Below are 14,801 nucleotides of genomic sequence, written 5' to 3' on the forward strand. Positions count from 1 at the left end.
TGGAATTTTTGGTAGCAGAAAATTTCATGATCCCACAAACTGTCTGCCAAGGTTTTTTCTGTGCAGGAAACTAATACCTTGCATCTCTTTCTGTTTTGGCACAGATATGCACAATCACAAAAGAAGCTTTAATGTCATAACGAAATCTTCAGGAAAAGAGAATCCTAATAGAAAAGGGAGAATAAGAACCCTGTAACTGTGAAATTAAACACAAGGTTAACTGGCATAAATGCAATACCTGAAATCTTATGCTTAAACAAAAGCTAACTCATAAAGGAATCTCACTCTGTACTTGTAAGCTTTGATCCCATTTTGCACATGTTGTTTTAGACAGGTTGTTTTCAAATAACTGGTGTTTCTCCAGTGCCAAATCTTAATTTGTATGGCATCAATAGCATATAAATTTTGTTGACCTGGCTGCAACAGTTAGCTTTTGAGCAGAAAAAGAAAAGCCAGTGAAGAACTGATATGGCAACAGAGTGGGATTTTACCTAAAGAAGTTGACTAGTATTATTACTGGTACATTATCAGTGTGAATTTGTTACACAGTACAGGTCTATAGCTACTCTTTTTTCAATATTTTTCCCCACCCCCCTTCTTCCTTTAGGCTTTCAGAAGCGAAATAGCTGGTATATTAAATGGAATTCTTGGAACTGTAGTGGAATATTGGGTCATATCGAGCTTGCTTACAGACAGGAATGTCTTTCACGAAATAGCTGACGATTTGACACAGTACCTTGTCATTTCATGTGATGGTAAGTATCTGAAAGGCCTCTCAAAGTCTTTTAATCAGGTACACTAAAGTCCTAACTAAAATCCTTGTTTTACTTTTAAGTTGTATTTTGCCTTCTGTTGCAGCTGTGGACTCACATGGTGTGATGTGTACATATGCAGGAAACTGTTTTATTGTGGGTATGTGTCTGTTTGGCTGGCTGTCCAAACAAAGACCAAACAGAACAGGCTTTCTTATTAAAACCTTTCTAAATAAGTCTCAGTAGGTGTTAATGGGAATGCAAGACCATACAATGTGAAGAAGAAAAAAAATATTTGGAGCTCTCTTGTCAGGTTAGGAAGACCTTTGAGCATATCATGGTAAACCATAACTTCAGAGAGGCAATTGGAGGTGCCTTAGCTCAGACCAATTCTCAGGTGAAATTTTTCATTCCACAAACTTGATTTTGTTTGCTGAAGACACTTCATCCCTAAGCCCAAAAGCTATGCTGAACTCTTTGACCCACAGAGGCTTCAAAGGAAACATTTCAGCGTCTCATTCCAAATTCTTACACTTAATGGATTTTATTAGAGGGGTGGAGGAAAATTCCAGCTAGTCCTATGAATCACTATTGTTCCTCTTCATTAAATATACTAGACCAAGAGAAAAGTCCTGACTCAAATGAATCATTATCATTTAACATGGAATGTCAGTTGAGGTATCTGTCCTTTTAGCAACTAGGGGGTGAGAAACTCTAAAGACCGAAATAATAATTTCAAGAATATGGAATGTTTTTATTTTCCTTTTCATAATTCCCACTGAAGCCCACCCCTACCACCATCCCGTCCAATTAGGAAATAGTGGAAAACAGTAACTCAGCTGTTACACATGTATGGAAATCCTGGTTTCAGTCGTCATTTTCTCTAGAGAGAGGTGTGCATAGGCTTCATTTAAAGTGTATCTGCCTTCTCCTACCTGGACACTTGAGAAGAACTATCCTGAAAAAATTAAACTAGAATCTTAGTCTCTAGACAAATAGTTCCATTCTAGTCTTACAGGAGGCAAATCATCAGAACTGTTATAGTCTGCCTTAGATCTTGGAAAGCTGTATCAGCTGGGACTTTATAGTATTTAAATCAATGGGGCTTTTAGTATCTACTACTGTTGCCACCTCTCCAACTGCTTTTCCAACTTTCATATAATAGGGAGAAACTTGGATATATGTTTCTGCAAGACTTTCTTATTTTCCTGTATACAAATGAAAAATTTGTATACAAAAACTATTCATCTCTCATTGAGAACATTCACAAGGACAACATTCACAGTCCAGTTATAAAGAGTAAAGATCCTTTGACCTATTGATGATTCCTGCCACTTGGTTCAGTCCACAGCACTTGAAGCCCCAAAAAACTGTTCCAGAGTTCTGACTTGTGTCACTCTTAAGAGTAGAAAATGTCTATACTCTCAAAACTTGTGTGTCTGTTATGATTGAGTCTACAGATCAGTTAATACATAAGAAGCACTTTGTAGCAGAAGAGAATATTTCCTCAATACAGTAATGACTTTCTTCCTCATGGCAGACCTTGCATTCCACCTGTTCTAGTTGCTGTTTTGACAAAATTATTTTGCTAGAATCAAAATACAAATACCAACCTAAGAAAAACCAGTCATTCTGTCTCCTTTTCCAAAAAGAAGAGAGGTAAGCCAGACATATGCCTGATATATATTGAAACAGGTATAGGTATATATTCCTCTTCCACTGTCTGTTTTGGGTTTTTTTAAGACAGTATGAACTATTTGGTACATCTGAATGGGGTTGAAATTTGCCTATGGTCACTTTTCATGTAGAATTTATTGGTCACCCTGCATTACTTGCAGATTTCTTTGTTAGTGTGTCACACCTTTTTTGTGAATTGGGTTTGTATTGTGTCACAGATTTTAAAGGTGATCACTTGCATAACTTCCCAAATAAATAAATTCATTCTCAAAGTCAAGTTGTAACTTTTATAAGATTATATTTAAAGTGTTTTTTAAAATGTTGCACATAAAAAGTGGTGCTTTGCTTTGTCTTTCAAAAATCTGTTGACCATTCTCTTAAAAGCTGGTCTTATTATCAGATCATGGATAAAATCTTTTTGGAGTATTTTAGTAATTCTTTTGGAGAATAGCTTCTGAATCTGCAACAGCAGAAAAAAAAAAGTCTGGAAGAGCTGTCTTCTAGATAGCTCTAGATACACAGGTTTGTATATTCTTGTTTTAAAGCTTCTTCCCCCACACCCTTTTCTTTTGTCCAGTTTTTTCAGTGCATGAATTAAAAGGGTTCATTTGTTCCATACCATCCCGCTGGCTTCAAATGTATGTTGCAGAAGCAGTTTTTAAAAGAATGTGTTTAGAGAGGAATATAACTGTTTCTACAGATCCTCTTTCTCTTCAGAAAATAGTAAGTAATTCTTCTACTCCATAATAACTTATCACACTTAAGTATTTTACAAGTAATTGAATTTATGAAAATCTTGGAAAATATCTTTCTTTTGTGGTCTAAGGTCATGCTCCTTGTATGCATTGTTTTCTACCCATACATAGGCTCTACTGCATTTAAATTTCTCTTTGCCCAAAATCTGGCTTCAGAACCATGGTAAGATTTTTCTTGCCAGAGAATTTGTAACACCTGATTAATCTGTTTACATGCAGTTAATATGAAAAGTCACAGTGAAAGCTTTTTAAAATAATGTCTGATGTAAATACATTATTGCAATATTACATTTGTAATTAAGGAAAATGCCAAATACAGTGTGATTTTTCCTGGGTTGTCTTTTCCTGTAGTTTTTTTGAAGAGGTGAGAGTCTGTTATTCTACTGGGTCCAAACACTGGTTACACGATTTTATGTATTTGAACCACAGTGTATTCCTGTGAATTTCTCTTTAAAACTTTCTCCTACTTGCAAACTTTTGCCTGCCTTCAAATCACAATTTGTGATAGTTGATGAGGAAACACATGATGAAAGCTTTGCAAGAAATTCTCAAAACCATGACTGCTGGCAGGATACAGGCAAATTGAGGAGATCACACAATAATTACATGCCCTAACTTAGAGCCTCATTTCAGTAATTTTAATACTAATAACCAAACAGGATATGTAATCCATAGCTGTTGCTTTATATTCCAAAATTCTATAGGTAGAGTTGAAAAACAAATTTACACCTTTATACATTTTTTAAATGTAAGCTTTCCTGAATTTTATGGCTTATTGTGAGCAGAGAATATTGTTTATTAATATGTTGTGTTTAAACAGAGCTCAAACAAAAGACTGTCAGAATTTTAAAAATATACCAACTATATATCTAATATTTAACGTATGTTGCCAACACATATGCAGTAGCATTTGCTGTTTTTAGTATTGCCATGACTACTGATCACTCTCTGCAGCTACTTAAATGTAAATTTTTGTAGTGCTTGAAACAAGTTGCGGCTTCCCTTACTGTGCCTTCTTTCTCATTCCATACAATAAATATTGACTATTGTACAATTTGGACAGCTGTTCTCATACAGCATCTTATCAGCTAGGCTTTTCTCTGGGTTCAAATAGTGACCTCCTGCTCTCTGTGGTAAATGTACAGTGAAGGTGCACCTAAGGTGCCCCTCACCCCTCGCAGGTTGCCTGCAGAATCTACAGTAATCTGCTAGATTGTCAAACCCTTTTTAATATCTTTTTTCATATATAATAATTGTGTAATCGTTGAATGAGTCCCCTTGCTGGACTTTGTCCTATGCTTTTGCAGAACTGCAGAAACTTACAGCTTTTTCAGATGAGCTGTATAGGTGGGATGGAAGCTCTGTATTACTGGAAAGAAGAAAATATTTACAATATCCAAAGCTGTCTAGTAATAAGAGAGCACCTGAGAGGTAACTAGCTTACTGCCTTTGCAATGCTCAAAGGCTTCATCCAACCCCTCACCTTAGGAGAGATGAAGGAGGGGTGTGAGTATTTCTTTACCAAAATTTTTCCCTGGGTTTTGCTCCTTGGGTTGGGAGCAGGAAGCTTGTAAATACTTTCATTAAGTACCTGAGAATCCGTTAGCTTTACTTCAGTCTTATGTCCAGCTAAAGTGATGAACATTTTGTTAGCTACCAAAAACTTGAGAGGTGTCTAGAATTTCCCACTTTCTGGCTCAGAAACAACCCACTCACCACTGAGGCCAGCATAAGGAGTGAATTGCAAGAACACAACAAAAGATTGCGGAAGACAACCTTGAACAATCTATATATGCAGCCATTTAGGGATCATATTTTTTAAAATTTAGAGCGTGGTGGATGACTGCTTTGCATCGAGCACAACAGAAAAAAATGACTGCATTTTAATATTCTGTATACAAAGTGATTGAAAATGTTACTTTTGCAACAGGTCTGTTCCTATTCATCTGCTTTGCGAGAGGTAGGGATGCATGCGACAAAGAATGTACATGAAGTAAAGAAAAAGAAAAGGAAAATAAGGCAACGGCCATGCCCCAAGTCTCAAAGGGCATTACAGATGCTAAATGGCGATAAGCAGAACCAAGTCAAAATGCTGCCTGATCTACCGTAAGTAATACCTATAACATCACCAGTTTTATTCTGCTTTGGGGGACAGCTTCTGACCTGACACATTTCTTGAACTTTACGTGACCTGTTTTGTTGTCTACAAATTACTGCAACTGACAGAAAGCTCCATTGTAAACCTGTAACACCTCTGGGCTGGGGTTCCCCCTTTCTCCGCATCCTCCATCTCAGTGGAGGTGGATGTGGTTGTATTCTCCCAATATTAAATTTAAAGGGTAAATAGAGGTTGAACCGCTCATAGAACTGCCTTTAAAGAAAGTTTAATTGTGGGTAATTTAATTTTATTACTGTTTAAAATACAGTTCTAATTAAATGACATAGAAATTATGTAATTAAGACATTTCAGAAATAACTCTGAAATGGATAGATCTGAGTGTGCTGTATATACACATCTAAAAGCATTAAGTACGTATACATTATCTTAAAATATGAAACAGTCATTTTAGACATGTCCCCTTTGCTTTCTTTTCAGTGACTTAAGTAAGTCCCTTCCATTGAAACAAAGGCTTAGAGCAAAAGCAAAAGTTAAAGTTGAGACTGCAGGCGCCGTAGAGAATTGCTACCTTTTGACTAAAGAGGTACATTTTTGCAAGAGGAATATTAAAGGTATTCTAGATATCTAATTTATGTTAAGAACTTTATATGATTAGAATAGACAGTTTCAGATTTAAAAATCTTGTCCTGATGAGTGCTGAACTGAAGTGATGGCTTAAGCCCAAGAATTATTTTCTTATGGTTCGTGTTTCTTTTTTCTGATGTCTATTTAAAAGGAGGAATTGTATATATGGTGGAATAAAGCTGCCTTCTTCATTCCCCTCCCCCTCCCAGATATTAAATACAGTGTACAGCTTGTGTGAGCTCATTCCAGTCTTGCCTGCCTTACTTTGCTAATCCACCTCAACCTGTGCTTGGTAGGATCAACGTCTTCTGATTTGAAAGTATAATTCAGTCTTCATCTCTTTCAGTCCTAGACATTTTGTGAACAAAGACTGAGGAGTATGCTATGTTACATAGCTGTGTTAAGCATATGGACTGTTTTCTTCCAGGCATTCAGCCCAGACTATGAAAGGCATTTGGCTTTTGTCTTAGCTATACTGGAACCCAAGTACCTAAGGAATAAAACAGCATTGCAGTAATTCATTTGCTTCCTACTTATTACACAAATTTCATAAATTGTACTTTGTGTGAGCCTTTACCTGAACAGAATTACTTGCTGGAACTACTTTTTCTCATCTTCATCATCAGAAATTTACCTGTGTCACTTAAAACACAACTATATTGACACCCAAGAGAAGGCTTAGAAAAAAAACTAGCAAAAGCAAGCTGAGATTGTTCAAAAAATTAAAAACAGAATTGTATCATAAACACTGAAGGACAAAAAAACCTCACCCTCTTTTGGGATTTAAGAGACTTTCAGTAACAGAGCCAGACCATGCATTTTTAAAATTGGTTCTCTTTCTCTTTATTGCTTTTGCAAGTAAAATTGATGTGAATTATTACATGCTGACTTCTACAAAGAAAAGTAAGCTGAAGGACTAGGGCAAAAAAACCCAAGAACAACAAAACCCCTACCTTTTTTTTTTTTATTCTTCCCCTGCCAAAATTGTAAGTAGTGTCTTCTGTTGAAAGAATGAGTATGGAGCTGACAGATTTACATAGTGAAAGTATTAATATACAAAATATACCATGTAAATCTTATCACAAAGGCAAAGGGATTTAGCCTGAGATATTTTTCATTTCTTAGATGTTTGTTGCATCATCTTTCACCTGGCATCAAGACTTTCCTCTGGCTCTTGTTCAAACCTAATCATTTAGTGAAAGCAAAACAGCATTTAGAATGAGTCTGAAGTTTTTATCATGCAGAAACTAATGGTGTCTTTACATATAAGCAGCAGTTCTCAGTTGCTTGCTGCTCAGTTTTTCACACTTCCTTCAGCTTTACATGGTACTAAGACTTGGGATTTTTTTTTCAGAGGATTTTCTTTTTATTATTATTATTAGGAACCGTTCATTTATTTCTCTCTCTTTTCCCCCCTCCCTCGCTACTGTAGCCAAGTCAGACAGCCTATTGAGAAACAGCAAACCATCTGTTAACGGATTTGAAGTTCTGAATTATACTTGAGTGTGTAGAGGCACTCGTGCTTAGCCAGAAACATTCATTTGAATTAAGCTATAAATGCTGTGTAAAAAGAACCATACATTTTAACGTAGGTTCATGAATAAATTTAAGGGAGGGCAACTGCACTCTAAAGTTTTATTGCTTCAAAACCCAGTATTTTTGGTGTTCTGTGATCACTTGGTGCTTTTATATTGTGATTGAAGCTTTAAACCTTGAACTGGGGGGAGATAATTCCCATGTTTAACCATTTGCAATACAATTTCATTGCTGGTTCTCTGGTGGAACAGAAGCTCTGTGGGTTTTTTTGAATTTTCTTAAGAGATGGTTAAACAGGATAAAGGAAAATCTTACTCATTATTGAATTTTCTGGCATGTAGCCAGGTCTCCTAGTTCCAGGCACTTTGATTATTTTCTTTAGTTGCTATCTTGCCTAGTCTAGTGTAATCTATTAATTTTTTATGGTAGGAGAGACAGCCCTGCATAACGCTTGCATAAGTAACAAAGTGGAGAGATTGATTCAGCTTCTCTCTTCCCCTGGAACAGACATTAATGTTCAAGGTAAGTTATTCACTTTCTCTACAGAGCTAAAAAATTAAGTCAGATAAAGAACTGCTTATTAATACCTGTTTGGTAATAAAGTTAATATTTATACTATTAAAACTGACTTTATTGTTTTAAACAACACAAAATAAGGGCTTTATAGCAAACACTGAGGAATGGTTAATTTATACCTGAAGTGTGTTTTAACATCACATCTTCTATTGATTTTCAAAAGTGCTATTTAATTTTTTTCAGATTTTTTCAATAGAATTTCTTGTTTTGAAATCACAAGCTGCCGCTGCAGCCATGATGAATACCAAAAAGTAAAGTGTTTTGCTGTCTAATGAATTACATTATTAACATTTTAGTACTACTTCTGCTGTTTTAAAACTTCCCTTGATTTATAATTCAGACTATGCTGGCTGGACGCCTTTGCATGAAGCCAGTTACCATGGCAGCACAGTGTGTGTCCGTGAAATTTTGCAACGTTGTCCAGAGGTAGACCTGCTCAGTCAAGTGGACGGGGTGACTCCTTTGCATGAGGCACTGTCAAATGGACATGTAGAAATTGGCAAGCTGCTACTTCAGCATGGGGGTGAGTGCATTTATGCTAAACTGGTTTAGGGAAATTATCCACTATTTTAAGTCCATATGAAGTTCATGGTGGTTTTCTTAATAGTTGCTTAAAATACAATGTTATTATGAAATATTTATTTTAAAACATTTTTAAGCCAAGCTGTTTTGGTCACAATAAAAATAATACTGTTTTCACACTTATCTTGATCAGCTGAATATGAAATTAACCAGGATTTTCACATTTTTTTCCAATATGGTAATGTTTTTATTATGCATTTTACACCATATGCATTGTAACTATATTCTCCAAACTCATTAATGAAGATAAAGATTACCTAGTCACCAAGCAAAGCTAAGGATTTTCTTTTGTTTTGATCTATTTTTACCGTGATGCAAAAATAGATCAGTAAATCTCTATATAATCATGTATTTCAACATAAATTTGTTCAGCATTTATGAAAATTAATGTGATGGTCTTTGAAGAACACAATTAGCTTGGTAATTAGTTTAAGAAAGGAATCTATATTGTAATCGTGATAACTGCTGTTTAGGGATAATAGTGGGAGGGATGCCTTAGTTTCTAAAAAAAGATACATTGCCCCTTAGGCAGACACATGATAAATGTTTTGAACAATATTTTTTGTTCAGTGACAGGGAGCTTGTATCTTGTCTTGAAATATACTGTATCAATATAATTAGTGTATTTTTTTTAAAAAAACAACACTGTGAAGAATGGCATTGGATAGCAACTCTTCCTTCTTTTAATTCATTTGCTAAAATGAGTATTTGCGATATCCTTACCATTGACCTCTTTTGTCAGTTGAATCTTTGTGTATTATATACTGAGGCCAAATTTTTTCAATAAAATCATTCTGTGTATAGCCATGAGGCAGAAGAATGCACTGTATTTAGATGGCTTATTACTTAATTAAGGCAGAGAAACAAAATTTCATTTCATTCTTGGCGTAAGACCCTCTTTATTTACAGTCTTTTCCTGCCCCCTAAAGGCTATTTCTGTGTCTGTTGTGCAAGCACTGGCTCATAATCAATACATTCCTCTGCAGTTCTGCCTCTGTGTTTGCTGAGCTTTGGTTCTCTGGCTCCCAGGTGTTTTATATATCTACTGAACCATGTATCTGATGTGCCAAGCCAATACCTGGGCTCAGTTCCATCGGTCTAAGTGATGCAGTAGCCAATATTATAGTAAACCCAGCTTCTCAACTGGAAATGGCATTGTACTGACAGATGTGCATTTTTCCTAGGCGATTGTGAAGAATAGGTAGTGGATGATCCTGTTCTCCTAGGGGAAGAGCTCTACTTGCACTTGCATTCATCAAGGTTTTCTGGCAACTCTAATGCTGCGTATACCCTTATCTTTGCCTTTGTCACACTCGGGGGTTTGGCCTGTCAAATAACTGACAAAACTATGGTAGGAAGCATGTTACCCATTCAGTGTGGATTTACTCAGCTCAATAATTCAGAGCACATCTCTGCAAAAACTTTTTCTGGTTCCTGTCTAAAAACCTTCAGCTTGCAAAGGTTTTTACATAATCAGCGATAGGGTAAAACAATACAGCTTTGGTCACAACAATGTTAAAACTTCTAGTATGGATATGTAATGCAGTGAATTACCTTTTGTAATTAAAATAAAATTAAAATTCTGAAAATGTATTAAGGTTAAAATTACATCGTTACTTTAGCATAGTAATTCAAATTTACCTAAGAAGATTCCTGATGTGTTCATCTTTGAAAAACACCACCTGTAGTGCATTAACAGCCTTCATTTTTTTTCTTAATGATGTGGCCTTTCCTAAACTTATCAAGACATCTGTAACCGGTTTAAATATTTAAATATTAATAGCTCCACTGTACTAATAAACAGGAAATACCCAAAGAATGTAGTATAATTTGAACAAGTAAAACATGTCCCACTTTAAATCTACTTACTAATTACTTCTTGCATTTCAGAAGTCTGTTAAGAGGAAATTTTGTAATGCAGTTGTTGAGGAGCATTTGGGGGAGACTAGGATTCCTACCTCAGTAGTTGTACAATAGTTGTACGTTGATGCACAGCTTAGGACAAGGTTGGCCACACCATCCAGAAAAGTAAAACAAAGACCATCATGGTAACGTGTCTTTAATTTGGAGTCAATGTCAGCAAATAACCTGGTCCGCAAAATAATAGAACTTTACAGCAGCAATAACATTACATTTTTACGTACTCCATGTAAATTAAGACAATATCATAAAGAAACTGTTACAAAGGGTCTCTCTGCATGTTCTAGATTGTATTGCAAATGTGTAACACATCAGTTACTTCGACATAACAGTACAAAAAGGAATTTAAATAGACATCTAGCTTCTGGCTGAAGACAAACCAAGATCTTTTTCAGCTGCCAAATCAAATGTGCTGTTATTATTAATGTTTATATTTTCCCTGCAGGACCTGTCCTTCTACAGCAGAGGGACTCCAATGGAAATTTGCCACTGGATTATGTTGAGTCCGTACCAGTAAAGCAAGAACTTTTGAACGTTGTGCATCCAGGAGAGAGCACTGAAAGCTTCTATGAATGCACACAAGATTTTTGCAGTCAGCAGAAAGAACTGTGGTTGATTTTATTTAGTAAGATGCTGCTGAATTTTTGTTCCATTTATAATCTGTCCTCACCCTTTACTTCGACTCTCAGAGAGGTAGCTTGTTCAAATGTACTTCCAGCAATGGCTCGTGATATCTGTAAGATGAAAAATACATTTTCTGGGGATTGGTTAGTAGACACATATTTTAGAGAGCTAGAAACTTTTGAAAAACTACCACAGTTTCTTCAAGAAATATCGGAAAACATGCTTTTCTTCCCTGGGGAACAGAAGAAGACTTTATTAGCAGCTCTGGAAAACATGGCAGAGGAGTATCAGTTATTTACTTAAAACTTTCTAACAGTTAGCTTCCAAACAAGCCACATTAGTCAAATCTTGACTGTTAACCCTTGGTATTGGGCTAATTATCTTTTTTCCAGCAACCAAAGAAGTACAAATTTCACAGCCCTACATGAGCCGTACATGTTTAGCTCTCATGTTGTTAATACTTTCCTCTAGCAGAACCTGGAAGTCAGGTGCATTGATTCAGTGCATTGTTTAAATAACATTTCCCAGTACCACTGACTTACAGTGGTCAGACAGATCTGCGTGCCTGTGACCATCGCAAGAGGGTGCTGTATTAATTGCACTAAGTTAAACTTTGTATTTTATGTCCTGGAAATCTTTGTTACCGATCTCACACCATAATTCTCTTTGGTTTCCATAGGTAGTGACCCTAAAGTTAAAACATTACAGGTAACACTTTTTCCTTGAGAAAGGCTTGTGCCTATATATTGTAATATCCTTTAATAAAACTGACGTATCTGTCACTAAACAAAAGCATATGGAGAAGATATTCTTTCTATCCATTTTTGTTTTATTTATCCCTGTCCTGTAAAAATTCAAATTAAGTTACATCTTGTGAAATACAAAAAAGAAGGTAGTATGTCATTTACAGAATCAGTGTGCTGGCATTTCGCATGTCTGTGTTAGTTTGATAGAAATGGTCACACAAGGGCATGTGGAAAATCTTCTTCTCCCTCATCAGCACCATGGCGCTCATAGTCACGTTCACTTGTGCAGCGACTGACTTGAGGCCCAGATACTCGGGTGATTTGCAAAACTGCAGTAAGTACCACTGACTGCAGCTTTAAAACGATCAAGTCATCTTGCTCCTTTCCAGGACAGTGATGCTGTGAAGCGCCAAATCCGTCAGCCTAACTTACTGTGTCCTTGGCTTTGCTCTAACTTGTGTTGGCTTGCAGTGGTTTGATAAATCCATTACACTGGCAGTGTATAAAATGATCTTGTAACACTCCTGGGATTCCCTCAACTAAAGATGCCGGTGGAAGCAGGGGCACAAATCTAGTTATGCTGGCAGGTGAATTTACAAAGGATTAGACAAGACAGTTTATGTACTGGGCATCATATTCTGACACTAAGTATGGATCTCCTTAAAAATTACACCCCCTTTAATATGAGAGTTTTGTTCTCCATTCTGTGAATACATGCAAACTACACATGATAAATCCTCTAAACTAATCCTCTAACCTAATTTAGGATAGTGTGCTACATATTCTATCAGATGGTCCTTTTAATTAATTAAGAAAATCCTGTTCTGTTCTTTAAAGGTATCAAGGCTTATGTGGCAGCAACTACACAATTGTGCTGCATAGGTTGGGGATGTGGAAGAGTTACGTGTTTTGGAGAGCCCTTATTGCACATTTATACAGCAACAACTATTCTTCCTGCTTTTCATCTGTAGAGATCCAGTGCCAAACTCGTTTCAGAGGAGGGTCTGGGAAGGGAGAACCTTCTAAGAGAAGTTTTATCTCTTCCAAGAGAGAGGAAAGTGCTGCTTTAGAATGAGGGTACCTGACTTTCTCCTAACATTCAGTAATAGATCAGGAGTAATTTACAATCTTAGCCTTCACAGGGAAGGTACTAATTAGCAACATTTCCAATTCCAATTCTTCTATAATAGCAATTTATAATATTTCAAAAAGAACCCTAAAAGAAAGGGTGTGGATAATAGCTGCTTCTGAAATTGATGTTACTTGACTAGAGGGAGTAAGTTACATTGATGCAGCTGGCTTGCAGCACATCAAAACTTCCATTTAGCCTTTCTGCAGCTGATATATACGATCTCATAGCAATCCACTGAAGATGCTCAGACTGAGCTGGTCTTGGAACCAGACCTTCATTACAAATGTTCAGTGTTTATTAATGACTGATTATTATTTTTATACGTGCATGCAGAACAGCCTGTTCTAATAGAATAAATGGTCAGTGCATATTGGATTTGTTTCTATTTGTGCAATTTTTATTTTTCTTTAGTAAGAAAGCAGCACCCAAAAAACTGTGTCATATATGAGATGGATTAATAAATGTCAGATTTCTTTGTTGCAGGATGTGATGAAAGAAATGCTATGTCCATACTTTCTAAAAAAATGCATGTTTTGCATTAATTTGGCAATAGCAACATTTCTTTAGTCATGAGTTTGGTAGGTAATTGGGAATTTAAAGTAATTGGGACTCAGAGAACCACAGAAAAAGAATTCTAGTGGATCTGGAAAAGCAGATGTTTTAGAATATTCAGATGTAGTTACTGAAATGAAAACAGGAAAAGCATTTTTTGGTCTGATGACGATTCTGCTTACACATCCAAGATATTCCCACAATTACTTGCTATTATCTATTATGTCAATTAGATGGGGACGGGGCGGGGGGGGGGGGGGGAGGGGAAAGCACATCAGTCATTTGTAAGTCCTACTTACCTATTTAAACTAATTTCAAGTACATCTCTCCAAGATTCTTTAAAGAAAAGCAGATAACATGCAAAGTGAACATTATTAACATTGCAAAATGAAACATTCAAAAGTAAGCAAATGTCTGAATTAATATTCCACATATAGCCCCAACTTAAATATTGTCTGTGTGCATCATCAGTCTTTAATTATATGGTGACACAATTTTGTTCTCCCTAATGTCCTTCCAGTTTAAGGATCATATACTTAAAATTTTCCTGTTATTTCCCAGTTATGCTCTTAACAGAATTCAGATGCTCTTAACAGAATTAAGTCTAATACATATTCAATTTTATACATACTCAAGTTTGCAAACTCCATATCCTTAAAAATTCTTAAGTATATCTCAGTCGTATTTAACATAAAATTATGTGCTTCATCTGATTTGTTAGAGAGTGTCTGTTCTCTTTCAGAATAGCAAAACTTTCCTGTTAAATCATGATTGCAATAAAGTGAGATCTATTAAGTGATTAAACTGTCTGCTTTTTAAAATCCCATTTGGTTTGTAGGGTATTTCCCACTTCCTGGCTTAGTTAAAAGAACAAACAAAGTCAGCCAGCCCCCCTCCTCTTTTTCTCTCTATGCCCATGTTTCACATGCTGGCATGCTTCGCAAGCATGAAGGTACATCTTCATCCTCAATCAACCCTATTTTTCCCAGGGCTTTAAAGAGTTCTTCGTTATTCTTCACCTTCAACAAGAATGTAGAATATTATTTTTGCACATGTAACAGATGCTGCCCAGACAGGTGAGTAGCCATGGTCAGCAGCACGGGATCTGGTAGCAGCAAGATAGGAGGTAGAGCAAACTGGGATATAAAGTCAGGAGTTATAATTGCATGCAAAGGTGTTCTTCAGGCTTCAAAAGTTGCCAAAAAA

The 14,801-nt window shown here is 36.1% G+C and overlaps 1 protein-coding gene across 5 annotated transcripts in view; it reads left to right on the forward strand.

The window, feature by feature from the left end:
* The window catches only part of SLF1 (SMC5-SMC6 complex localization factor 1), a 39,438-nt gene extending 25,913 nt beyond the window's left edge, over nt 1-13,525 (forward strand). For all 5 annotated transcript variants that reach the window (XM_055790176.1, XM_055790178.1, XM_055790177.1 and 2 more), the window contains 7 exons: nt 608-755; nt 3,007-3,152; nt 5,115-5,290; nt 5,781-5,914; nt 7,893-7,985; nt 8,380-8,562; nt 10,987-13,525. In XM_055790176.1, coding sequence (XP_055646151.1) covers nt 608-755; nt 3,007-3,152; nt 5,115-5,290; nt 5,781-5,914; nt 7,893-7,985; nt 8,380-8,562; nt 10,987-11,468 — 1,362 coding nt within the window. In that variant the 3' untranslated portion in view covers nt 11,469-13,525. The remainder of the gene's footprint in view (nt 1-607; nt 756-3,006; nt 3,153-5,114; nt 5,291-5,780; nt 5,915-7,892; nt 7,986-8,379; nt 8,563-10,986) is intronic.
* Nucleotides 13,526-14,801: the final 1,276 nt, after the last annotated feature.

This window comes from Falco peregrinus, chromosome Z (assembly GCF_023634155.1).
Source record: "Falco peregrinus isolate bFalPer1 chromosome Z, bFalPer1.pri, whole genome shotgun sequence".
NCBI classification, from domain to species: Eukaryota; Metazoa; Chordata; class Aves; order Falconiformes; family Falconidae; genus Falco; species Falco peregrinus.